General features: G+C 38.0%; 3 protein-coding genes across 5 annotated transcripts; 2 read left to right on the forward strand and 1 right to left on the reverse strand.

Annotated features, from left to right (window-relative positions):
- Positions 1 to 2,077: 2,077 nt before the first annotated feature.
- Positions 2,078 to 7,144, forward strand: LOC111435739 (protein DYAD-like). The gene is made up of 9 exons (XM_023073241.1): positions 2,078 to 2,116; positions 2,875 to 3,004; positions 3,159 to 3,262; positions 3,358 to 4,019; positions 4,132 to 4,515; positions 4,821 to 4,938; positions 5,022 to 5,105; positions 6,128 to 6,631; positions 6,724 to 7,144. Exons 1-9 carry the CDS (start codon positions 2,078 to 2,080, stop codon positions 6,880 to 6,882), a joined length of 2,184 nt encoding a protein of 727 aa, XP_022929009.1. The 3' UTR covers positions 6,883 to 7,144.
- Positions 7,145 to 7,871: 727 nt separating this feature from the next.
- Positions 7,872 to 19,756, reverse strand: LOC111435700 (8-amino-7-oxononanoate synthase). Of its 2 annotated transcripts, none has more exons than XM_023073186.1 (12): positions 19,439 to 19,756; positions 15,534 to 15,673; positions 15,325 to 15,432; positions 14,565 to 14,803; positions 14,411 to 14,452; positions 13,787 to 13,874; positions 13,392 to 13,525; positions 11,973 to 12,061; positions 11,739 to 11,883; positions 11,577 to 11,645; positions 8,103 to 8,267; positions 7,872 to 8,044 (listed from the first exon to the last, which is right to left on the reverse strand). In XM_023073186.1, exons 1-11 carry the CDS (start codon positions 19,689 to 19,691, stop codon positions 8,141 to 8,143), a joined length of 1,434 nt encoding a protein of 477 aa, XP_022928954.1. In that variant the 5' UTR covers positions 19,692 to 19,756; the 3' UTR covers positions 7,872 to 8,044; positions 8,103 to 8,140. The 2 variants fall into 2 exon arrangements, with proteins under 2 accessions (XP_022928954.1, XP_022928953.1); XM_023073185.1 differs by having other exon boundaries at positions 11,739 to 11,892.
- LOC111435706 (putative uncharacterized protein DDB_G0282133) lies at positions 19,654 to 26,647 on the forward strand. 2 transcript variants are annotated; one of them, XM_023073192.1, is made up of 8 exons: positions 19,654 to 19,737; positions 20,497 to 20,845; positions 22,682 to 23,462; positions 23,584 to 23,629; positions 24,061 to 24,462; positions 24,568 to 24,655; positions 24,743 to 24,863; positions 25,796 to 26,647. In XM_023073192.1, exons 5-8 carry the CDS (start codon positions 24,288 to 24,290, stop codon positions 26,459 to 26,461), a joined length of 1,050 nt encoding a protein of 349 aa, XP_022928960.1. In that variant the 5' UTR covers positions 19,654 to 19,737; positions 20,497 to 20,845; positions 22,682 to 23,462; positions 23,584 to 23,629; positions 24,061 to 24,287; the 3' UTR covers positions 26,462 to 26,647. The 2 variants fall into 2 exon arrangements, with proteins under 2 accessions (XP_022928960.1, XP_022928961.1); XM_023073193.1 differs by lacking the exons at positions 19,654 to 19,737; positions 20,497 to 20,845; positions 22,682 to 23,462; ... (2 more) ...; positions 24,568 to 24,655; positions 24,743 to 24,863 and adding an exon at positions 25,483 to 25,699 and having other exon boundaries at positions 25,756 to 26,647.
- Positions 26,648 to 27,077: the final 430 nt, after the last annotated feature.

A 27,077-nucleotide genomic window follows, 5' to 3' on the forward strand; every position in this document is an offset into this window, starting at 1 on the left:
TGTTTTATTACCCCCACCCATTTTTAAAATAGTATTAAACAATTACAAGAGAAATAAATAGAATTAAGAGAATTAAAAACAAAATAAAATCATTTCTTCTCTTTTTTTTTTTTTTTTACATTAATTTCTCTATTAAATATTTCTTAAAATTTGAATTTAGTTTATATTTGGATTATAGATTTTAAAATGAAAATATCCTTTAATTTTCAAAAATTTCATTACTAATTTTTTTAAAAAAATTTAAAAACACCTATAAACTTTTTTAAAAATTTCAAAAATAATTTGAGGGTCATGATTTTTATCATATATTAACGATAAAAAAAAAGAGATAATCTATTAAATGTCACGATTTTTGTCATATATTAACGATAAAAAAAACTTTAAACTATTTTTAATAAAGGATAAAGGTTATTAACGTTACTTTTAAAATTTTATTGACATTTTTTAAATATACGATAAAAATATTTTAAACTTTAAAAAATAATTAGGAGGTATTAATGAAACTTTTTTAATATTAAAAAATATTTTAGAACTTAAACTATTTTAAATATTTTCACAAAAATATTTTAAATATTTTTTTAGATTTTTACGAAAGATTAATATTATTATTGAAAGTTTTGAAAATTTATAAATATTTGGAGACAAAATAGAGCTTAGTTTAGGGGTATTTTTTTTTATTAATTTAGTTTTTTTTTTAAACTGTTTTTGTAGATGGGGGACCACGGACATGGAAGGCGGGAAGAAGGTCACGTGAGGTGCAACACGTCTGGTAATTTTTAATCATTACTTCTCCTCCTCAAAATTCCCTCGCTCTTCTTCGCTTTCCATTGGGTTTCATTTCATTTCATGCAAAGCGAAACTGAAATTGATTTCGCTCCATTTCTTCTCTCCACAAACCTCAACCTTTCTCCTCTTCGTTACCGCCCAAACTCAGAAGGTTCCGTCTCTCTTCACTCATCTTTTTCTCCTGTTTTCCTGATCTCTAATCTATATGGCGTCTTGAATTCATCTCCTGATCTCGATCTTCTTTTTCAATGTTTTTCATCTCCAATCGAGTTTGTTTGGTTCTTGTTTCGGATGTATTCATGGTACTCTTAATTACTTGTTATCGCTGTTTTGATCTCTCTTATGCATGTTAGTATTGTTTCTTACTTTGCCTGTTCTCTACGACGTTTCAAGAACTGGACATGGAATAATTGATGGCTACTTTTGTTATTTATTTATGTTGCTCGTCTTTAATTCTTTGAGATCGAGTTAGGTCTTTTTTTTTTATTTTTTATTTTTATAATTAATCAGTCTGAGTCGAGTGTTTAGTGTTCATTTGCAGTCTTTGTTGTGCTCGAAACGAATCGATTTATCTAACATTCTATCATATTCGAGTTGCAAAAACAGATGAAATAGTGAAAGTTTCCGCAAGAAGATCAGATATCTTTTGACCTAATTTGCTGCTGTGTACTTGTTTTCACTTTTAGTTCTGCTTTTTTTTTTTTTTTTTTTTTTCCCTTTTAGATGTGTATTTCAACTATCAGAGCGTTCTGGTCAACTCAGTGCGTCTCTTTGGTTGCTATTTCATTAATTTATCAACTATAATAATATTTGAATCGACTCCCTCCCGTCGTTTGTTTCTGTATCGCTGCTATTTTCTTTTTGTCTCTGAATTTCAGGGTCTGAAATATACAGCTATTTTGGTGGTTGTAAGCTTTTTCTTTCGGTAGCCGCAATATTATACTCATTTCCATTAATAAACTAACAAAGCCTTTTGTATCGAACAAAGCCCCAGCCACTAGGAATTTCTCTCTCCAAACCCTTGCGATTTCCTTTTTTTTTCAAACGTGAACTGCCAATTTTCATTTTCATTTGAGGAACAGCCTCGGAATTTTTGCCATGTGTATTTATTTAATTTGTATTGAATAAATTATCAAAATGCACAGAGTCTCCAAAACGATCTTTCTTTTATTCCGTTTTTGTTTGCTTCTTTTTTTAAGGTTCAGTATTTTCTTTAAAAAAAAAAATCTTATTTCATTGGTTGCACCGTTAACAAATCGTTATGTGGACAGTTTTTCAGGTGTTCAGAATTATGGAGGCAAGCTCGTGCGTACTTGATGATGCAGCTGAAGTTAGCACCATTTCTCTCTCTCTCTCTATAACACACACACACACACACTAACTGTAATATATTCCCAAATTACCCAACTTGCATTCCCACGCGCTTTCACTTACGTCATGTTCACGGTCGTTTTTTCTATTATAATGATAGAATTTAACTTTCTTTAAAATCCCCTTACATAGGATATATAAAAGAATAAATTTACTCTAATGGAATGGCGACTTGATTTATTTCGCTTACTTGAGTAAAACATATAGAATGGACACCAAAATAATAATAATAAAGAAAAGAAGATCCAAATGGAACATTTCATACACAGAACAGAAAGAAAAGAAAAGAAAAAAAAAATGATGGGACGCCTATCATTAATGCACATACTTTTATGTCCCCAAAAAGGGCATTTACTTCTGAAAATTTGCTTTTTCTGCGTCGAGTACGTGCCGCAGCTAAAAAGCAAAATATAGTTAATGATGAGATTACGAAACCACATGCACGTAACGATCGATAATGCAAATATCTCTTTCAAAATATTTCTTTTTTGTATATATTTGCTGCAAGATCACACACGCGCACTCTGGGAGGGGGTTTGTTACTATGAAAAACCGTTTTAGCTATATAGTCTGGGCTATTGCATTGGGAGGAGAGTTTGTTTCCCGGTCATCGCAGTGAAGGGAGTTTTGTGGGTGTGGTAATAATATTGGATGTAGCTTGCATATTTTTGGTAGGAATGAAAAATGGGTAATTTAAACAGTGTTTTTGTTGAGCAGGATATGAAATTGACGATGTACTTGAAGGAAAAGCAGAAACATAGCTCCGTAGACGGCGCACCAAACCCTGCTTCAGCCAGACATGCACTGCCACCATCTTCAGCAGTGGCTACACCGAGTTGTACCGCTGGTAATGACAGCAACCTTCTCCTTTTGCATCCATATTTTCGTCTACCTTGTACCCATTTTGCCCTTTGCTTTGGCTTAGATTTATGTCTATATGGGACACTATAGTAACGTTCCTATAGGCGAGACTCATCCTCCGATTGGCTTTTGTGAATCAGAGGGTCGCCTGGAGCAAATCAAAGTGGGTTCTTTCTATGAAATAGACCACTCGAAGCTCTCATCTTCTACGCCAGAACAACTAAGGGCAATCCGGATAGTCATGGTATTTTACCAAATTCACACAAACCCATATTTATCGTCCATAAATTTTTTGGCATAAATTTCATGTCATGTTCTTTGCTCATTTTCTTAATGCAGGTAAGTGACAAGGATGAAATCAATGTATCCTTGAGATACCCAAGTGTATACTCGCTTCGCACACATTTCCGTAACTTCGAGAATCCAAATGGAAAAGAGCTTCCTGGACTAAACGAGAAGTATATAATGAGTTCAAACGTTGCTGGAGATGTACTCTACCGGAGAATACCAGCCACGGAAATTGCAGAAAGAAGGAATTCCTGGAGCTTCTGGACTGCACCGTCCGAGAACGCTGATAGAGATCAAAGTTCGACTTCGGGTGGTGAGGTCAACAATGCAGCTTCAAAGAAGGGGATTTGCTGGTCAGAACTCAAGTTCACTGGGATGGTCCAGTGGGGTAGCCGGCGGCAAGTTCAATACATAGGTCGGCACGAAGATAAAAAGATTATAGCTTTGTCGAAATCATTTGAACAAGAAGAAGCAAAAAATGATAGTTTAGGGGAAGGGGAAAAGAAAACAGATCAGGAGAATGGGGAAGAAATATTTAAGGTGGAAGACTCGGACGGGAAAGGGAACAGCCTCAAGAGGAAGCGTTATTGCTCTAGAAATATTCAGAAAAATCTCAAGAAATCAACTCCTGAAAAGAAAAATGGGTTAAAACTTCGTAATACTGGTAAGAAAAAAGAGCTGAAGAAATCCATTGATAGATGGTCTGTGGAAAGGTAAGAAACCATAATCACAATCGAATATTCAGTCATTAATTTTGATACTATAATTGAAATTAATTTAACCGTCTCATAATGGGTTGCTTTAATCATTCAATCATCATTGAAGATATAAATTGGCGGAGGAGAACATGCTGAAGATTATGAGGGCCAAAGGAGCAGTCTTTGGGAACCCAATTCTAAGGCCAGCCTTGAGAGCTGAAGCTCGAAAGCTGATTGGTGATACGGGTTTGCTGGACCATCTACTGAAGCACATGGCCGGAAAGGTGGCACCCGGTGGAGTTGACAGATTCCGTCGCCGACATAATGCCGATGGTGCAATGGAATATTGGCTGGAGAGTGCTGATTTGATAAATATCAGAAAGGAGGTTGGAGTGCAGGATCCATATTGGACACCGCCACCTGGATGGAAGCTGGGTGATAACCCTACTCAGGATCCCATTTGTTCCAGGGAGATCAAGGAGCTCCACGAGGAGATTGCCGAAATTAAGAAGTAAGTTACTGTTTTTTTTTTTTTTTTAAATAAATGGTTTTCCATATATGTGGATGGTAATTTTTTGCTTTGAAATCGTGATATCTTTCCCCAAGTTCTTATCGGAGTAGCTGTCGGAGGAAAAATTGTTAAATGTGGCATTTGGCTGCCGCTAGTAATCACTGTATGCATATTCAAAATACAAATTTTAGTTAATCCTTGTCGGTACTTAACCCTTTATTCATCATCAATTTCTATCTGTTTGATTCTCCCGGAATCTTGGCCTTGGATCTTTATTGCACTGTTTCATCGGGTAAAATGTACAGATATATCCTAGAACTGGCATCTGCAAAGCAACAAGATATAAATATCGAGACGCAACCGAATTCCGATGTTGTTCCTACGAGTCTGGACCATGAAGAACATTCCTTGACTGCATTAAAGGTGAGGATTTTGAATCAGATTAATTAGTTCGTTCAAAGCCCAATTATGCTTACTAGTTTCGCTTTATATATGCTCGATGGCAGGAAATCTACAACGAATTGTTGAAGAGAAAAGCCAAAATTGAGGAACAGCTAATACAAATTTCAGAATCACTGCATGGAATGGAGGTAACCAGACACGAAACCTATATGTTTTTATTTTTATTGGCCGTAGTCTATGATAAGGAACGTAGTATGGAATTTCTATATTTTTAGTGAATCTGCTTGAGCCACACGTTTATGCCAGAAATCATGTGGTATATTATGTCCTAAAAGAAAACGGGGGAAATCTCAGTTTCCCCCCTTAATACATCATTACATTGGGCACAAGTTCACACTACTTTAACACACCCCCGCGGAGAAATACAAACGAATTGTATGGCTCCTTTCATACACCTTTATTTTTAGAAAGCAGAAAATAATTTGCCCTGCGGAGGGAAATTATAGTGTAGCTAAAAGTTCCACGTGTCAGGGAGTGGACTGCCCAAATTATTTGATAAATATTGAATGGTTTATTTATTTTTTTGAAATAGCTGAGGAATGATTTATTGCAATCATAGTAATAAATCTTTTTAGTACAATGAGAGATCAAACTTTTAACACAAGTACAAAAAATAACTATATCAAATGTTTGTTTTATGCTTAGGATAGATACTATGTATTTATTTCTTTAAATATTATTCATTAATATGTTTAACAACTTAAAATAGACCTGTGCAGAAAATTTACAACTTATAAATATAGTTAGCTTTTAGCCATAATAAAAAAAAACATTGTTAAAAAAATAAAGAAAAAGAAAAATTTTAATTTTCCTAGCTTCCTTCATCTACACAGTGGGGAAAAAAGTTAAATTTGGAAATTAATGGAACCCCTATTCGATATTTACACAATCATCCTAGTCCCTTACAGATGATTATATAGATCATAATTTAGGGATCTATATTTTATTCGCTGTTGAGAATGTTGGTAATGCGACGAACAATAGCATTGATGACAAATGTTTAATGCAGGAGACGACAAGGATTCTAAGAACAAAAATCCTGGAGGACCAAAACATAAAGAGGTCAGAAATAGAACCGGCATCCCCATTATTAAGGCCATCATCACCCGGGCCACCGACAAAGTCAGACAGTACTAAAAGAGAGATAAAGCAGGAAGAGAGAAGAAGAAGAAAACAAGTGCAGGAGGGGGTGGAAGAAGAGGGTAATATGGTGGGATACATGGTCGCAAAAACAGAGGACAAGGCAGCGAAGATCCGAAGGCTAAAGAGTGGGTTCAGGATTTGCAAACCACAGGGTACGTTTCTATGGCCAAACATGGCAATGTCCCCTCACTCTGTAATGCAGCAGGTGCAGGATGACCCCGTTGTGGTCCCAACGCCACCTTCAGCTTCCTCAACCACGGCCGCACCACGCCTCTCACTTTCACCCTCACCCTCAACTGGGCCCCACCCCACATCCCCTGTAAAGCCGTTGGCCAGGCGTCCAGTCGGCACCACCACCACCACCACGATCTCAAATCTCACGAGAAGGCCTAATCTCATCAACCTTAATGAGGTTCCTCCTCACACCCAACTTTGCGACCTTGCACTCTGTGGGACACTGACCTACCAAAGAAGGAACCCCAACGCCCCTGCCTGCCATGATTTGCCAAATGTATGTATCCATCTCTCAATAATTCTTTTGCCCATTGAATTCTTTAAGAAAATATTTTGAAGTGAACACAAATCAACTCTCTGTGTATGCAGTTGGTATGTGGAAAGCATGAGAATGACGGCGTAGAAGGGGTGGAATGCTCGGGCTCCGTTTCCTCCTCCACTCCTTCGTGGTTGTTGATGAGAGATAAGTGGCTGTTGGATCTTGCAACTTCTAAATCATCTCTGGATCCATTTTCTGAAAGCGAGTGATTTGAAGAAAATCACCCTGGTTTGGTTAGTTTCAATCACTGGGTTTGGTTTGGAGCTTAAAATATATATATAGTTTTATTTTTATATCAGGCTAACTTGGTTTGGTCAGAGTATCTTAAGAGGGGTGGGGGGTTACTTGTGCTTTTTTGTTGGTTGGGGGCGGGGATCACGATGCTATACCGTATTACTACAATTACAGTGTTGCAGAACCTAAATTGAGAAGCAGAGATTTTAAGGAATGGTGATTATGATGATGGCGTCTTATTGCAATGCTATTTTTTTAAGGCCTCTGACCAAAAACAAACTAAAAACTGCTATCTACTTTATATTTGATTCTGTTCCATCGGAATTGAAATTTATACTATTCCTACATTTCCTTCATAGAGCATGCACTATAACCATAAACCCATAATCCATAATATCCTGAGGCACAATTTTAAACAAGGTGACCTTAAAAACACTTTTTAAAAATTAACGTCCTTTAAATTTTGGCATTTTTACCCGATGAATTCTAATCACTTTCAAATAAACAAGGAAAAGAAGAAACAAAAACAGAACCCCCAAATGGTAGCGATCCAACTAAAGATTTTGATTTTAATGGGGACTGCTATGATCATGGTAGCTACAGTGAAGTAGGCACGAGTATTAATGTCTAAGCCCATAGTAAACCGATGATGAGCTCAAACAAGAAATTCAAGAACACCTATACTAATCATGGCATAACCCATGCCTAGATACTCGAAAACCGATTTTTCCATTAAAAAAGAAAAAAAAAAGATAAAGAAACAATATGACTGATGATACTAGATCTAGACAGAATGGGAATATACACCTCTAGATGATCGAAGAACCGAAAGAGATGCCGGTGTTTTCCAAAACTTACCTAGTTGAAAATCCCTTAATATAAGAAAGAAAAACCACAAAGCAATTGCTATAATAGCTTCTCATGGAGTTGCAAGACGCAAGGGATGAAAAGATTTTGGACTCACTCAAATAAATAAGAATATGTGTATGTATATACTAAAATGCTTGCACTACTACAAACAACTACAAATGGATGCAAAATGTTAGGTTCTGTTCACCCAAAATTGATAAACCTATCCATTCTCTACAACGAAAATAATTTGTGTTTCGGCAATTGTGGATTTATAACATGAAAAATCTTGCATAGCCCTACGGAGGAAGAAATATAGGATACTTCCCAAATTTTCATAAACAATCAAGGAAAATTCGACGGAAGAGCTAAAGAAATGAAGACCTACAATCTTGCATGCCCGTTCGACCCATTGATAGCAATATCTTGAAACCTAATGCACTGCAAGAGGGCACTTGTCAGCTTCTTCACGTCTTCTGTCGTATGCGTTGCACTCAAGGTCACCCGAAGCCTGAGATGGAAGATGAAAGCAAAACATTAATTCATTTACCAAGTAAAGGTTTTTGTATTTCGTTGTAGCACCCAATAAAATAAAAATACAAATAAAAATAAAGAAAATCAGTTGGTCAAAGTCAACAGAGGGACAAATGATCCATTTTATCCCTCCATTGTGGGGTCTTGAGGGACCTTGACAAAATACTTGCAAATGAAAGGACGAGAGAGAGAAAGTTGAGAGGAGAAAGGAGCGGCCGGAAAACTCACCGAAAACTACCGTTGGAGTTCATTCCGGCCAAGACCGTGACACAAGGAGTCTTTCTTGGAAGGGAGAAGAGGATTTGAGTAATCGGAGTTCCATTTTCCATCAATAACTGAGAAGTTCGACAAGGTAAGTTCTTGAGTAATCCTACGCGATTTTTCCTCATATCCAAGTCATTTCTTAAGACTTAAGGCCTAAGATTTTGATATGTTCTTCTAGGAAGGACTCTCCATAGATTCAGTGAAGGAACTTGGCCGAAATCTTAATTGGAAACTGCTGTTCCAAGAGCCCTACCAAGAATGGTAAGAAAGGATAATGTACCTACTTCTGACGTCCATAAATTGGTCTGTGTTGGAGTAAAAATATCCAGACGTAGTTGGGATTAAGAGATCTACAACTTTGCTAAAGAAACTGACTTGATTTGAGTTCAAAATCAAAAGATACAAAAATGTAAATTTCAAGAAAACTATCAGAAAGTTTGGATTTTCATCTGCTAGGAGGAGAGAAAAATTTGGCGTGCCACATGTCAAACGGCAAGAGGAGAGACACGGCTTGGACACAAGAGGGACACGTGTCGATAGCAAGTGGAGCAATGCGGTTCCACCCGATCTGTGACACGCGGCCTGAGTAACACGCGGTCCAACCTGAGTTGCTTAATCCAAACCGACTCAGAACCCCGTCCAATGACCTACGAGTAGGCCTTTCCTGGGCACATGGGAGCGTGTGCAACACGCGTGTAAGACCCAATTGAAGAAAATCACTATTTTTGGCACCCTAATTGTATAGAACGCTAAACGAAAGGGCACATGTTAATCAAGTAAGTCACCACATGGTATTTAATTCACTTAGAATACATGCATGCTAGTATATTTACCTTAGTTATTAACCTTTCCATGAAATGAATTTAGGTAATATGAGTATGAATGCATAATATGAAGCATTATGAGAATGCAATCATGTTTTATGCTTCCGCTAATTATATGTGTTTAATTCATGCTCAAAGGAAGATGGGAATTTGTGAATTCTGCGCTTCGGGTGCTTGATGGACGTTATTGCCCGTTGAGCATGTATATTTATTTTGCATCAATTATGTACGAGGACTCTAGTTAGTTAATGTGTGCACACCCAGTTATTGTTATTGAGCCAAATTATGTTAAGACTAGGGAATTATGGTTGGGGGTACCCGTTACTAAATTTAGACCTAACCTTTCCCCTAGGAGCCTAACAGACCACCTCGACTTATGAACCACCTTAAGAGTTGTCCTTAAATTCCAAGGTGTGAACGGTGCCAATAGCTTTGTGGGGGAACAAGGGTTTCTGATCAAACCCGACTGAACCTAGCCGTTTTGCAAAGGGAACGTGAGCCCCACGTCATTACAGCCCAACAACTGCATGAGATAAGGGAAGGGTCGCGCCCCCCTACGATGGTGACTTTATGGACCTGAAAGGTTTCAGTTCACCCCCTAGGTAAGATACCGTACTGTCTTAGAGAGCCATGCATGAGGTAGCGCCTCATAGAGGAATACCAGTCATTCACAGCTCGGCATAAGGAACTCTCAAGGTTTAAAAAAGAAAGACAAAGACCAGAATAGCCCCAAGGGGATAAAACCAAAATCAGACATCCTAGTGCCAACGAGTAGCTAGTGGGAATCTATTACACCAAGTATGTGACGAGAGCCTACAAGTAGGTGACTTACTGAATATAATATGCTGCCGGTCGAGGTGGAGGAGTATTCGAGAGCTGTGCGGTCACAAAGGGGGTCGTTCCATAGCGTCGGTTTATTTTTAGATTTTGGAGTCTATTGTATTTTCTTTTATGTTTGTATTCCCTTTGTAATATTCTTTTATTTTAATTTTATTGGATTTTTATCTTTTATTCTACTTTTTCTTGTTTGTTTTCGATTTTGCCGTTTTAGTCGCAGTCCGAGTTTCGAAGTCTTGAAAATCAAGTCATGACATTCATATTCCAAACCTTGACTAGTCCAAATCAGAAGCTCATAACTAGTAGAAGTTAATATAAGTTTTCTTTTCTAGAAGGGGCCTGGACCCAATTCCTTAGACTTGTGGTCTACCACGTTAGGCTTACAATACAACATTTTCTAGAATTGTGAAAACTTAGACGTTCATACTCCACAAAGAAAGCAGCTCCATTTTGAAATAAGAAAATATTTAAAAACAATAAAATATTCAGAGATCATTGTGTACCAAGGAACAAAGATGTACCCGTCCAAGTCCACCGTTAGCAAATATTGTTCGCTTTGGCCCGTTACGTATCGCCGTCAACCTCACAGTTTTAAGACACGTTTGCTAGGGAGATGTTTCCACACCCTTATAGGAAATGTTTTGTTTTCCTCTCCAACCAACGTGAAATCTCATGATCCACCCTCTTGGGGGCCAACGTCCTCGCTGGCACACTGTCCGGTGTCTGGGTCTAATACCATTTGTAATAGTCCAAGTCCACCGCTAGTAAATATTGTTAGCTTTAGCCCGTTACATATCGCCGTCAGCCTCACGATTTTAAGACGTGTCTACTAGGGAGAGGTTTCCACACCCTTATAAGAAATGTTTCGTTTTCCTCTCTAACCAATGTGGGATCTCACAATCCACCCCCTTTGGGGGCCAGTGTCTTCGCTGGCACACTGTCCAGTGTCTGACTCTGACACAATTTGTAATAGCCCAAGTTCACCACTAGCAAATATTGTCCGCTTTGGTCCGTTACGTATCGCCGTCAGCCTCACAGTTTTAAAACGCGTCTGCTAAGGAGAGGTTTCCACACCCTAATAAGAAATGTTTTGTGTTCCTCTCCAACCAACCAGTAAGATGTATAAGATGTATATAACAAGACCGATCAAAATCAGTCTTATTTTAGATAATAGAGTGGAAACTGCAGGAAGTAGCGATCCACTAGGAAATGAATGATCATATATACTGAAGTTTAACGATCACATGCTGAAGTTTAACGAGGTAATGCACCGTGCTAGCCAGATGAAGAATGTCAAGTAAAAAAATCAAGAACAGTATCAAGAATTAATATTGTATAAGATTCAAAAGAAAATAATGAACCTGCAAGAGTTGGCTGGAACTGTAGGAGGCCTTATTGCAGTCACATGAAAACCGGATTTCAGCAAATGCCTGTTCCTCAATAGTAAAAAAAAACAACAATAAAAACAATGATGCATACCGTTGGAACAATAACTTAATAGCATAGAAAGGGTAACAAAGCACCTGCTGGCTTCCAATGCCTTCCCTTCGCTGCCTACAATAAGAGAGATTATGGGGCTTTGGATAGGGATTCCAGTCAAATCACGAAAATCCTGCACCCGATTCCAAATTTCCCTTCTTCGCCACATTTCCCTCTTAGCCACCAAGACTGCAGCTGCTAAGATATGCTCTAATTAAGAACATAGAATTTCAAGATTGGATAAATGATGAGATTAAGCAATAACAAATCTACTCTACCATGGCCAGCAGCAATAAGAGGGATGGGTGCAGCAGTTGAAAATATAAAGGATCGGCCCCTTGATTGAATGAGCAATTTCCACCTTTTGCTGCTCGTGTCGAAGGAAGAAAATCTTAAAGCGAATCAAAACTAATTATCCAAAATTATGGAAAAAGAAGCATAGAATCTGTTGCCTGTTCTGGACATGGGGGAACAGAGCACAATCACATAAACAGGTTGATGGAAAGCAGGCTAAGCGGAATCATTATTTTCTTCAATTAAACAAATACATAGCAATTTTTTTTTTTTTTTTTTTTTAATGAGAAACCAAGCTTTCGTTAAGAAGAAATGAAAGAATACAAAACAAAAGCCACATGGGAATGACAAAAAAGCAGCCCAAACCAAAGGAATGAACCAACAAAATACACAAATGAGGACTCCAGTCTACAAGAATAAAACCCAATGGGTAATTACAAAAATTGTAGGAGACTGAGACTAACGGCCCAAGCCTACCGCTAGCATATTTCTTTGGGATTTTCTTTTTGGGCTTTCCATCAAGGTTTTCAAAACGCGTCTACCAGGGAGAGGTTTCCACACCCTTATAAAGAATGTTTCGTTCTCCTCCCCACCGATGTGGGATCTCACAATCCACCTCCTTTGGGGCCTAGCGTCCTCGCACTTGTTCTTTTCTCCAATCGATGTGGGATCCTCAATCCACCTCCCTTTGGGGCCTAACGTCCTTGGTTGCACACCGCCTCGTGTCCACCCTCCTTCGGAGATCAGCCTCCTCACTGGCACATCGCCCGGTGTCTGGCTCTGATACCATTTGTAACGACCCAAGTCCACTGCTAGCAGATATTGTCCTCTTTGGGCTTTCCTTTCGGGCTTCCCATCAAGGCTTTTAAAACTAGGGAGAGGTTTTCACACCCTTATAAAGAATGTTTTGTTCTCCAAGATCTCACAATTCACCCCCTTCAGGACCCAGCGAGGTCTACAAAGGATGTTTCTACGCTCTTATAAAGGATGTTTCGTTCTCTTCTCCAATCGATGTGGGATCTCACACTGGCTCACCTAGAGGCATTAAACCTAGCTAACAACCAGACCTCCTCCCAAGCTCTCTCCAAATCCCTAATATTCCTACTATTCCTTCCAAGCTAAAGATCCCAAATGACAACAACGAAACCAGCAGGCCACAGAACCCAACTCTTATCAAAACAAAGTAAATCAGCATGCCCCAGAACCCAACTCTTATCAAGACAAAGTAAATCTAGATCGTACTTTCATAGAGCAAATAAATATTACATCATGGTCTCTTTGGGTCATTTTGATAGCCAATGAGTAGATTGTTACCGTCAATCATTGCTCCTGAAGTTAAATTCTAGGCATTAAGTGAGCCAAATTTAATTTAACGAATGAGAACAATGCATACCAACAATTACCTGCATGCTATGAACCCACCAAAACACCCTGCTGCTTTGCTCAAGGTGCCAACACATATGTCAACATCTCTTTCACAATTGAACATCTCGGCTACACCCCCACCATTTTTGCCACAAACAAATGTTCCATGAGCCTGACGTTTAGAAGAACAATAGTTCTCAGACATACACTTCTTACATACATTAAGTTTTAGGCTCGAGCAATGCATATTACATCTGATATGAAGCTCAAACCGACAAACTAGACCAAACACAGAAGATATGAAAGCCAAAGATGGAATACACCATATGTAAAAATGGAACTGATAGCAACAAACAATTGCCAAAAGCATATCATAATATCTTATAACAGCTTCAAACGATTCTACATCAACCAATGAGTTCAAAAAACTTACATCATCAATAACTAACAAAAATCCATGCTTCTTGCGAAGCTTTGCAAGTTCCCTCATGGGCGCAAAGTCTCCATCCATGCTAAATAAGCTGTATTATGAATAGGATACATGCCAAACCAATTTCACACTTGCAGTTAGGATAAAGGAAAAAAGTTTGGGCCTAATAAATTCATTAATTAGTAGAAAAATAAGGGAAGATGTTGTAGGAGAACAACATAATAAATCTACTTCCAATGAATTTATTATCTGAAGCTATCTTAAAGGTTCTGTTTTTTATGTGGGAAGAGCCTACAGGGAAAGCGAGAAAGAAATGGGAGTTCTGTCAATGCATCTAATTGGTGCCCTCTAGAGATATTGTCTCGTTCTTTCTAATATTCCATATGTAATTAACTCGAATTGGAGTACATTCGGTGTAAGCCCTACGGATATTAAAGCATCATGTTCTCCATATCAAAGAATAGTTCTCTGTTTCACTATTTTAGAAGAAAACATGCACATATATTACAAATCATTGAAGTACGAATACCGGAGCAGCTAAATTTTGTTGGTGGCCGTTATATAGTCAAGAAAATACAAAGAAAGAAAAGTTAGAATTGAGAAATCTACTTGTAACACAACACCAACCTATCAGTTACGACAACTTTCTTTGTACGTGTGCAACTTGATCTGCCCAAAAGAAAACAGAAATTTGTCACATCAAAAGCAGGAATAAAGCATCTGAGCAAATCCAAATAACAGATGGACATGAAAGATAGAGAAAGGTAAAAAGAAAGCATACAATAAAGCATTGAGATGAGCCATATCACAATGCCTATAGATGAACAGTTCCACATTTCTTTGTCGCTCGGCAAGACGAATGCCATCAATAATAGATGCATGATTAAGTGAATCAGAAAATATGGCAATCTTCTGATCTTCAGATGAAGCTTTTCTTTCAGTTAAGAGCGAGCCAATATTTCCTATTGCTACCATCAATGCCATGTTGGCTGCAAATCCAGTAGGACAAAGAAGGCAATCCTAGAAACACTAAAAATTATTTCACAGCTGAGTGTACATCTAGAATATTATGAGCAACAGAAAGGTTAAGCCTTCAAAAATCAGAAACAGGTTCCCATAGCAGGGGCCCACACATTTCCCACAGTCCATGATATATGCAAATTACAAACACAATGTTGAGCCGAGATGCGAATTGCTTGCTTCAATCACATACATATATTCATGTAATACTTTAATTACGATCTTGGTTTGATTCTATTCCATTGTTTCACAGTATTTCACATTACCCTCTTATAAATACCGCACCATATCATAAATTCTACTAATTAAATTGTGACTTGCTTAATTAAGCAACATTTGACATCTCAAACTTTGGACAACTATGAGGCCTTTCAAATTAGACTCATGTCTTGTGTTCTGTAAACACTGAAATGAATTATCATTTATCAGTAATTGGCCAAGCATTTATCCGTGTTCAAAAGGTGACACATTCCATGATGGTACTTCTGATTAAATATACATCCATAACATTCAATACATACCTCTTTCTTCTTTAATTTGGCCAAGCATGATTCTAGCAGCCTATGATGGAAGGTATATCCACAGATTAGAGCAGAACCCCTGGGGCCCATTCTATATTCTAGAGCAGCCTGGTTTAGAATTGAGTTTCAGACACTAGAGAAAGAACAAAGAAATACAAGTATCATGGCGACAGAAGATTTTTTGAAGAGTAATATATCCTTAAACACACCTTTGCTGCTGCTCTTCCTATTGTTGGATGGGAACTTAGTCCCAGATAATCGTTTCCAGAAAATAGAATTAACTTTTTGAATTGATGAGGATGTTCCACTAAACTTTTTATGGCACCACCTTTGGTTACAATTTCATCTCCTATAAGAACAAAGCAAATTGATAATAAACACAGGAAAGATTAATCATCTGAGAAAACATATAGTTCTTTCCAATCAAGTGCATTGAAAGAATCACAAGTAAAGGTCCAGTTACACTGGAAAGCCCAATGGCTATATTGGATATTTCGAACACTTTTTTAAAAAAGAATAGAAAATAGTTTCATTGAGGGTATGGAATTTTACCCCTTTTATTTAATTTATTTTACACATGAAAAAGTAATTTTGACAACAGTGAAAGTGCATGGAATGTTAGAACTACTATAAGTAATGGTCAATGTTTGGGAGTGATTTTGAAGTGATTAAAACACTTCTGTTATTTACAAAATCACTCCGAAACATGACTTTAATGATTCAAAAGCACTTTTGGTCGTATGAAAATCATTTTTAAGAGTGTAAAGTCAAACATTAAATTGACTTTGAATGATTAAAGGCTTACTTTAGAGACATTTTGAACCCAACCAAAATGAATTTGACCATTTCAAAATTACTCCAAAACATGCCCCAAATACAACTAAGTAGAAACACTAGAAGTCAACAACAATAATCAACGATAAATTATTAAAAAATGAGTAAATGAGGGGGTTAGAAGAGTTTGTTAATGATTGAGGCACATGATTAAATATTGTTCTTAAAGACGATGTGCCTTTCCGAGAAATCATCACTCTTCTCTCAAGAAAGAACCCTCAGCAGACCTTGTATTTAGCTATGTTCGATAATTTTTATTATTTTTAAATTTTTTTGGAGGAAGACAAAAAGGAGGAAAAGCTCTTTTGTTTTTCATTAAAGTTGCTATTGTGTTCTTTGTGTCAAAAGATTGGGCTGACTTTTTTCTTACAATATAAAAAGAAACAGGTCAAGTTCGTAGCACACCAACTACACAACTACCCCCTTTGTAAAAAAAAAAAATATAGTTGCATTGACATTTTCCATTTATGCAAATATCAACTTAAGTTTCTGAAATAAAATAAAACAGAATAATAAAACTTAATTTTCCAGAAAATACGAGAAAAAAGTCAACCAACAAACAAATGCCTGGACTTTCTCATAACTAGCTATTATATAATACAATATGTATGGCCGATGCTTAAAAGGCGAGCAGATTTCGCCATTCAAATCAGACAGTATGAGTAAAAGTTTTTATTATATATTTTCTTGATTTCCTTTGGTCACATAGTCAGAACACTTCCACAAAAACTAATTGCATCCAATGTAGGATGACTCGAAGGCCTTGCAACGATTTCAATATAATCAGTTAGTACCGCAAAATGTCTACTTTCTACAAGCCAGAATGATACTAACATTTTGATAACCTTACTAACATCCATTTGTTCCAGTCAAAGATATTAAGGAAGGGTGACAGAGAGAGGATAGCCTCCATAAGAAGTAAGCGACATCCAGAAGGTGTTGCTTTCATAGAAAGCAAGAGGCTTAAGGTAGCTGAAAGCAGGTATAGAGGTAGCAAATTGGGAGAAATAACACTCTCTTTTCTGATTGATTGGATTATGGCCAATGTCAGATGGTTATCAAGATGTTTCAAGAAAGGATATCATGATGTCTTTTACTACTGAAAAAAATAGATAATAAAGAACAACTAAGACTACTTATCCTAGGCAAAGAGGATAAGGAAAACAGGCTTGAAATTTAAAAATCTTAAACTTATAATCTTCCCATGTGAAAATCTTCACAGAATCACATCAAATATTTGATTAACTATCAAAACTTAGATATTTGTTTCAATTATAAAATGTTGTAACAGCCCATGTCCACCACTAGCAGATATTGTCCATTTTCGGCTTTCCCTTTTGGGCTTCCCCTCAAGATTTTTAAAACGCGTTTGCTAGGGAAAGGTTTCCACACCCTTATAAAAAATACTTTGTTCCCCTCTTCAACCGATGTGGGATCTCACAATCCACCCTCTTTCGGGGTCTAGCGTCCTCGCTAGCACTCGTTCCTCTCTCCAATCGATGTGGAATCTCACAATCTATCCTCTTTTGAGACTCAGTATCCTCGCTAGCACTCATTCCCCTCTACAATTGATGTGGGATCTCATAATCCACCCCCCTTCGGATCCCAGCATCCTCGCTGGCACACCGCCCCGTGTCTGGCTCTGCTATCATTTGTAACGTCCCTAATTTAGGGCAAGAAAATTAGGAGCGTTACAAAGTCTTATCTACCCTTCTTTTCAGTAATTTTCATTTTTTTTTACAGAAGTTGCTCTAATATAAGAACAACAACACTGTTTAAGCAGCCTAAGCCCACCCCTAGCAGATACCGTTCTTTTTAGGCTTTCCCTCAGGTTTTTAAAACGCGTCTATTAGGGAGAAGTTTCCACAGAATGTTTTGTTCCCCTCTCCAACCGATGTGGGATCTCACAATCTACCTCGAGGAATTTCCCTTTCGAACTTCCCCTCAAGGTTTTTAAAATGCGTCTACTAGGGAGAGGTTTTCACACCCTCATAAAGAATGTTTCGTTCCCCTCTCCAACCGATATGGGATCTCACAATTTACCCCGAGGGCTTTCCCTTTCGAGCTTTCCCTCAAAGTTTTTAAAACGCATCTACTAGGGAGAGGTTTCCACACCCTTATAAAGAATGCTTCGTTCCCCTCTCCAACCGATATGGGATCTCACAATCTACCCTGAGGGCTTTCCCTTTCGAGCTTCCCCTCAAGGTTTTTAAAATGCGTCTACTAGAGAGAGGTTTCCACACCCTTATAAAGAATGTTTTGTTCCCCTCTCCAACCGATGTGAAATCTCACAATCTACTCCCCTTCGGGGCTCAGAGTCCTCGCTGACACTCGTTCCCTTTCTCCAATCGATGGGGATCCCCTAATCCACCCCCTTTCAGGGCTCAGCCTCCTTGCTGGCACATTCCATGGTGTCTGGCTTTGATACCATTTATGACATCACAAGTCCATCGCAAATAACTATTGTCCTTTGGGTTTTCTCTTTCGGGCTTCTCCTCAAGGTTTTTAAAATGCGTCTACTAGGGAGAGGTTTCCACACCCTTATAAAGAATGTTTCGTTTCTCTTCGGCCGACGTGGAATCTCACAGTTTCCCCTACTGCTTCATTACGAAATTCTTGCTCTAAACATTTCTTTTACTACTCCCCTCTTTTTATAACAATGATAAATTTTTTTGTTGAACAATACTACTCTTCTTATATACTCCGATTAGAATTTCCTTTTTCCTTCCTTCTTTTTTCTGCCCGCATGGAATTAAACCTTGAGTGTGGATTATATCTAAGTCTCATTCGGTTACTAAGTCTAGTCTCTAAACTTTTAAAGTTGTGCTTAAAGGTCCCTTGCGTTTAATATTTAGTAATCTCTTCAACAGTTTTTAAGTTCACGGATCTATAAACAAAAATGGGATTAATTGTCTTGAATATGACTTTTGACATTCCAATTGTTTTGCCTAATAAAGAAAAGAATATAAAAAAGAGTTTGAATGATGGAATCATTTCGTGTGGATCGGGATAAGTTCTAAATTGTCCAACTACCGTATTATTTTATTTAAGCTCCAATAATAATTCGGTATCATCATAGCATTTAAAATACTGTCGAATTATTGCATGAGAGTTGAAATGTTCGCATTTCTTTGAAGTATAAAAAAACAAACAGAGACAATCACAGAGCAATTCACATACAAAGTATTTGTAGTTAGCGCTGGCACAAAATCCAAACATGAAAAACGGCACTCAAGTAGAATGCATCCCATTCTCGCATCACAAAAGCAGGGAAGCATACCGGAACTGGGAATATCAAGAAGCCACTTCTGGACAGTGGATTCCGCAATTTCAACCTCCACAGAGGCCCTATCCCACGGCTGCATTTCATCGAACACCTTGAATTCACCATCTTCTTTCGCTTCGATGGGAGCTTCGTCGTCAACGGGATTTAGTTTCTCGAGTGATGGCGTAATGGGTCTCAAAGATCTGAGCAATTGGAGCAACCCTAGCTGCGCTAGCGCCTGCTCGACACAGGCATCCCACATGCTCATCCCTGAGAAACTGAAAGTCCAACGCTCACCTAAAATAAAAAGCGCGGTAAGCAACTTTTCTTCAATATTTTAATAAAGATGTTCGAATTTAAGAGGAGATGATTCGATTCGACATCGAGATATTCATATCGACTCGTAGGCCTCAATTATACACCGATGATACCCCTAATCTACCCTTAATCGAAAAATCTCGTAACGTTCAAAGCATTCCTTATAACCTCCTCGTGAATTTTACCAATGATAAATAATTACTATAAAATAAGGTTAATCTTCACATATCATTACGGTATTCGAGCCAACATAGTACATACCAACTTTGAAGTCACAATGATCATAAACAACACACGACTCTTAGACATCATGAGAGACAATCTTCTTTTATTGCAAATAAAAACATTTTATTGAAGGTGTTTAAATTCAAGAGAAGATAATTTGATTAGACATCGAGATATTCCAGATCAGCCTAAAAGTTCCAATAGTTCTAATTGAGTCACTGTGTACCGATACCCATAATCTAAAGATACAAATTGATACGACGTTTGAAGCATTTCCTACAACCTCTTTGAGGTTTTAGTCTCGAGAGTAATTACTATAAAAGAAGGTTAGTCTTCATGTACTCACTACGATGCTCGAAATCAATATGCTACATATCAACGTCGTAGCGAGGGTATACGCATAATTTTCACTATAATTAATTAATAATTGATTTAACCATTTTATTAAAATAATCCCACAAAATTAATTTAAAATTAAACATTGAATTGCTTAATTTTTTTTTTTTTTTTTAGCTTTCTACAATTCTTAGAACTGGTCACGGCACTAAAATTAGGATCTTCCAACGTTTCTTCTTTTTCGACATCCTTTGCCGCCGCCATTTCCCGCTCCCGCTCCCGTCGCTGTTCTGGCGCCACCGGCAGGTGCCTCTAGCTTTCTCTATCGTTCGTAGACCGAGTTTTCGGCGAAGATTGTAAGACTTTCCGTAGTCTATCAATCTCGCTTCAAGTTCGTGGATTCAATAGTATTACCGAAGGAAATAACTGATGCGTTGGGTTGTTTTATGTGCTAGTAATATTTGGCTGCATTATTTAGGGACTGTTCTTGTGGCATTTCCTTTCAAAGGTTCAAACCTCAGTTCACGCAGCTATGGAAATTTGGTGAGGGCTTCATGTGTTGTTTATTTATTTGGGAGTGGCCCTTGTTCTCTTTGAAGTATCTGATGAGTTTTGATTAGTAATGCTTTGTTGTTTGAGTTTGTGGATATTTCTGATATGCTAGAATGCTGCATTGTACAACTTGAATTTTGTTTGATATTTTGTGGGCTTGTTAATGTTTTGATGTATTGGATTTTGTTTAGCTAACTCAATAGGATCCTTATGTCATAGCTGTGAATTCGACTTGGTTTAGGTTAAAATGCCTCGACCTTCAATTGTACTCTTGTAAAACAAAGGAATAGCATTTTGATGTATGTAATTTAAGCTATAATGAAAGAAATATGGTGCTTGGTACTTTTTCCCTTATTTGCTTGGCTTGTCCGGGTACGTATTTGTAACAGCCCAATCCTACCACTAGTAGATATTGTCTTATTTGGGCTTTCCCTTCTAGGCTTCCCCTCAAGGTTTTAAACGCATATGTTACGGAGAGGTTTCCACATCCTTATAAGAAATACTTTATGTAACAACCAGCTTTTTAGTTGGTATCAGAGCCAGGTATCGAGCGATGTACCAGCGAGGAGGCTGAACCCAGAAGGGGGTGGACACGAGGCGGTGTGCCAACAAGGACGTTGGGCCCTAAAGGGGGGTGGATTGGGGGGTCTCACATCGATTGAAGAAGGGAACGAGTGCCAGCGAGGGTGGATTGTGAGATCCCACATCGATTAGGGATAAGAACGAAACATTCTTTATAAGGGTGTGGTAACCTCTCCATAATAGACGCGTTTTAAAAACCTTGAGGGGAAGCCTGAAATGGAAAGCCCAAAGAAAACAATATCGGCTAACAGTGGGCTTGGGCAGTTATATACTTGGTAGTTAGTTTAGAATAGCTACTTGTTTCCATGTCATGGCCTATTTGGTTTGGTTAAGTGTTTGATTCTACATGTGAATTCATCTTTATTGAGGCTCTAGTGTAGAGCTTATTATGATGTATGTGTTTGGTGCCATTATCATAACTTAATTTTATTTTTTTCTTTATCTCATGTATTCTTGAAATTTATTTCTTTATTAGAGATTAAGAAAGAGTTGCATCTTTATGTGGAACTTGAGTTCTTGGGGTGGACAGTCTAGTTTTGATGTGTTGATTGTATGGAGTAGTTTCTAAATTGAAGTCTTAGTTAAGTCGTTATATTCATAAGTTTGAGATTAGTGTATTGGGGTTGGTGAGGGGATAGTTTCATTTAGACATATGAGATTCATCATGAGGGGTGATTCTCATTTAGGTGGGTCTTTGTGTATGTGGTTGGTATATTTGATTGAGTCGGAGCCATCCATGTTTTAGTTTGTTTGTGGGGTTCGAGTAGCTTTGTATGGGTTTCTTGGAGCATTCTTGTAATGGTCCAAGCCCACCGCTAGCAGATATTGTATTCTTTGGGCTTTCCTTTGAGGTTTTTAAAATGCGTCTGCTAGGGTGAGGTTTCCATACCCTTATAAAGAATGTTCCGTTCTCCTCCTCCACCGATGTGGGATCTCACAATTCATGTACATAAGTTAAGCATTCTTAACAATTGAATGAGTCATGAGTTTCTGCGAGATGTTCATTTTGTTCTTAGTTCTTCGTCAGGATAACCTTTGCCAATGAGCCACCCGACGAGTTATTTTCATTGGAATAACCTTTGTCGACTCCCAACACTTCCCCGAAATATTGGACTCGATATATTGACGTGATATTAAGTTTGATAACTTATCTAAAGTAAATAAGGAAAACAAATAAGTGAAAAGCATGAATAACCTTTTATTTATTGAAGTTTCTGACCGCGCTTCGTTTTGGCTGGTTGTCAGATTTGAGGCAACTGGGGATGAGCATGTGGGATGCTTATGTCGAGCAGGCGCTTGCGCAGCGAGGGTTGCTCCAATTGCTCAGGTCTTTGAGACCCATTACGCCATCACTCGAGAAACTAAATTCCGTTGACGACGAATCTCCCATGGAAGCGAAAGAAGATGGTGAATTCAAGGTGTTCGATGAAATGCAGCCATGGGATAGGAACTCTGTGGAGGTTGAAATTTCAGAATCCACTGTCCAGAAGCGGCTTCTTGATATTCCCAGTTCCGGTATGCTTCCTTGCTTTTATTATGTGGGAATGAATGCATTAGAACTTGAATGCCATTTTGCATATTTGATATTGTTGACATTGTCAGCGCAGTGAGAATCAATAGACTACAAATCCCTTTCTTGAGAGGACATTGAGCCAAAAAACCTTTCGCTATTGCTCTAGACATAGCATAATATTCAACTTTAGTGAAGGATTTCTTTTGATATTTTCTCCATTTCAATTTTGACCCAGTTCGTTCTCTAGAACTTCCGACCTCATCGAGACTCTACCTCTTTCTGAAAGTAGGAAAGGAGATGAGATAGAGAAAGCGTTTTTAACCTAACCCCACTTTATTGCATCTAATAATTTTTCGGATCTTGTCAATTTGAACATAGTTCAATGGGATAATGCACGAATTACCCTCTCAATTGTTGATGATTTGATCTCATTCTATGTTTGTTGAATCCAACAACCTGATTCATTTTCAAGACCTCGTGCATTGGTGGTAAACTAGCCGTGAATGGACTCAGGTTCAAGTTCTTACCTTCTCGGGACTTTACTTAATTTCCAACTGAAAGAGTTTGGGACTTCCTTGGGAGTCCTATTTTCTCTGCCGGCAAGATAGTTCTAATTGTGGTAAATAATATGCAGGCCATTACACGCATGGACGGCACAACTGATTCAATTACTTAAAAAGGTGATATTTATAACCTTTAATTGTAATGTACTTTGACATTTTCAATTGATTTTTAATTTAAATTGTTCATTTCTGTCTATGCTATGGTCTGTAGTGCATATATTTTATATTCTTTGACTTTTTTCTGATTATTTTTTTCATATATTTTCTAACGAAATCAATTATGTGAATTATAAACATTCTAAATTCTTATTTTGTTCTTACTCCGGAAACAAAAGTCTTCGGGAATTTTTACCATATTATTTAATAAACCTTGGTTTATAAAGTCGAGGCTCGACTCTTAGAGTCGGTATAATTTGTGTTTGAATGTACAACAAAATAAGGTATAGAGATACTGAGTTTATATAGTTTGTGTTTGGTTCATAGATTTATAATTTAGTTTAAAAATGATGAACTTCATTAGTTTGTTATTAATATAACGTCTTGTCTAGAGGAATCTGGTTTCCAATGATTCTTAGAGCTAACACTGTCATTTTCCCCAAAGACGTTGAAGCTGCCGGCGATGATACCCATTTGGCTGAGTTTTCGCTTTCAACAAAGCCAAAAGGGTCCTCTAATTTGTTCTTAAGACCTCCTTTTCCACTAAAACCAGTCTCCATTACCATTGCTCATTCGAGATCCAAGGAACAAATTTCAGAAGCTTTTCTCAAGAAAAAAAATGGGAACTCCCACCAATGGCAGCAAAACCAGATGGATGATGGGTCTGCATTTAAAGGGTCGAAAGGAAAGCGACAATGAAGATCTTCATCTGTTCCGGGAGCTGCATAAGCGTGGCAAGGAACGCACTGCCTGCTTTCTTCTTCCCGTCCATGACCTTGAACACAGCAATGGTGGTAATTATGAACTCCATGATGTTAGGAATCATGAACCTCCACAGTGATCTGAGTTCTGTTAACTTTCTTGCTAAGCTTTTATTTGATCTCGAGTTACTTTTGCAGGGAATTCTCAGTTCTACAGAATTCAACCAATCAGAAAAGAGTCTGAATTTGAACTCCTTTCTGAGGGCAACAAAAACGATTATGATTGGTAAAAATCTCATCTTCTTTGATTCAGAGTTTGTTTAATTGGTAACTCTTCTGAAGTTATTATCTTCATGAACACTGCTTATTGAAGGCTTAAAACACCACCTGCAACTCCTTTGTTCCCATCTTTGGAAATGGAAGCCATTGCTCCACATATGAAAGCTCAGAAAGAGACCAGATTTCTCCAGCTTCTCTCACAGCCACAGTCTCAGGTGCGCTTCTCTGAAATATTTTATTAATCCAAATAGATGTGAGAATTATAGTTGTCTATGGGGAAGGGATAGGGAACCGCCTCCTATTTCATATTTCTGCCCCGACCTCCTGACCCCTGTTTAGCTAAGGGGATAAATCTCTCTCGGTTAGAAACCACACATCTCCATAATGGTATGATACTATCCACTTTGAGCATAAGCTCTCATGACTTTGCTTTTGGTTTCTCGAAAAGGCCTCGTACCAATGGAAATTTGTATTCATTACTTATAAATCCATGATCAATCCCTAATTAGCCGATGTAAGACTCCTCTCCTAACCATCCTCAACAATCTTTCCCTCGAACAAAGTACACCATAGAGCCTCTCGTAAGGCTTATGGAGCCCTCGAACAGCCTCCTCTCAATCAAGACTCAACTCCTTTGGAGCCCTCGAACAAAGTACACCTTTGTTCGACACTTTAGTCACTTTTGTTTACACCTTCGAGGCTCACCACTTCTTTATTCGACATTAGAGGATTCTATTGACATGGCTAAGCTAAGGGCATGACTCTGATACCATGTTAAGAACCACAAATTTCCACAATGGTATGATATTATCCACTTTGAGCATAAGTTCTCATGGCTTTGCTTTTGGTTTCCCGAAAAGGCCTCATACCAATGGAGATGTATATTTATTACTTATAAATCCATGATCAATCCCTTAATTAACCGATGTGAGACTGCTGTCCCAACAATCCTCAACATCTCCATCCCGTCCAGGGTGGAACTGAAATGGACATCTCAAGAAAGAATCTTAATTTCCTTCATTCGACTGATTGACCTGCGAGTTAAATGTACATGAACTCTGGATTTTCTTTCATGGTTTCTCTAATCCTATATGATATCACTAAAGTATCCATTGAATCTCAGTCTCCATGTTGCAATTATGGCCAGGCTTCTAACAATTCAGAATCAACCAAGAGAAGCAATGGAATTGAGAAATCTCCCACTACAAATCCAAGAATACCATCCAGATCCATCACTCCCAGTTATAAACCACGCATCAATTCATCAACTGAACCCAAAAACACCCAAAGAATCACAAACCCAAACCAGAGAATCTCTCAGGCATCATCAACAGACCCCACAATCAAAAGAAACAACAATAAAACGAAATCCACAAATCTTAAAGAAAGCTACACAGATTATCTAACATCAAACCTCTCCAAGCCAAAGGCAAAGTCAAATCCAAACCCAAATCCAAGAAGTAGAACGACATCTCCAATTGTGAGATCGACAATAGCATCTCAAATTCCAGACTTCTCCAACGAAACACCTCCGAATCTGAGGACCGATCGGTCGAGCTCGGTGACGAGAGGGCGGCAGGTAGGAACTGAGCAGAAACCAGAGACGATCAACATCAACTCCAGAAGGCAATCGTGCTCGCCAAGTGTGACGAGGGGGCGCAAAGTGGAGGTGAAACAAGAGATTAACAGGGGCGGAAACTTGAGTAATGATCAGAGAAGAACTGAATCTACAAACATTATTGGAAGTCGAATGGTGGAGAGAGTGATGAATGCCAGAAAAGGAAATAAAAATGCTTCAAAACTCTGTGTTTAGTAAATTTTGTTAACTTAATATCATGCTAATCTAAGAGGATTCGAAATCTGGATTCAATATTTGACGGCTTGATATCTGTGAATTATTGGGCCGAGCTGGATTTGAACCCTACACCCCTCGAGACAAGGCCATGATACCTACTTTTCTTGAATTACTCTAAGAGTGAAGAATATCTCTACTGATCAATGAGTTCTATTAACACGAACTTACCTGTATGTTTCGAATTTTATTAATATTTTAAACCGAACCGGACTACGTTAAGCATTAAAAACAAAATTTTCAGTTATCTTCGGTTTGATTTTTCGGTTTGTTTCTGCACTCCTATTATACACACAATCAATTAAGCATTGATTCGAGGGGCCAATTCGAAATTGACCATAGAAGCAACCATATCATCACGTTAACTTGGCTGTATAGAATTTTATCGATGTCCATGTCTAAACATTTAAAGGCCAATTAGGACGCTCTTTCTTAGGTTTCATACTTGTTCGTTTCTATGCCATTGAAGATATAGAAAAGCTTTAATAGTATTATGAATCTGTATTCAATGATTATCGTGACTGCTTCGTTGCATAATTTTTATGGTATTTGGCTTCTGAAGGGTCACAGTATCGAG

The sequence above is a fragment of the Cucurbita moschata genome, unplaced genomic scaffold, assembly GCF_002738365.1.
Source record: "Cucurbita moschata cultivar Rifu unplaced genomic scaffold, Cmos_1.0 Cmo_Scf00050, whole genome shotgun sequence".
Taxonomy (NCBI): Eukaryota; Viridiplantae; Streptophyta; class Magnoliopsida; order Cucurbitales; family Cucurbitaceae; genus Cucurbita; species Cucurbita moschata.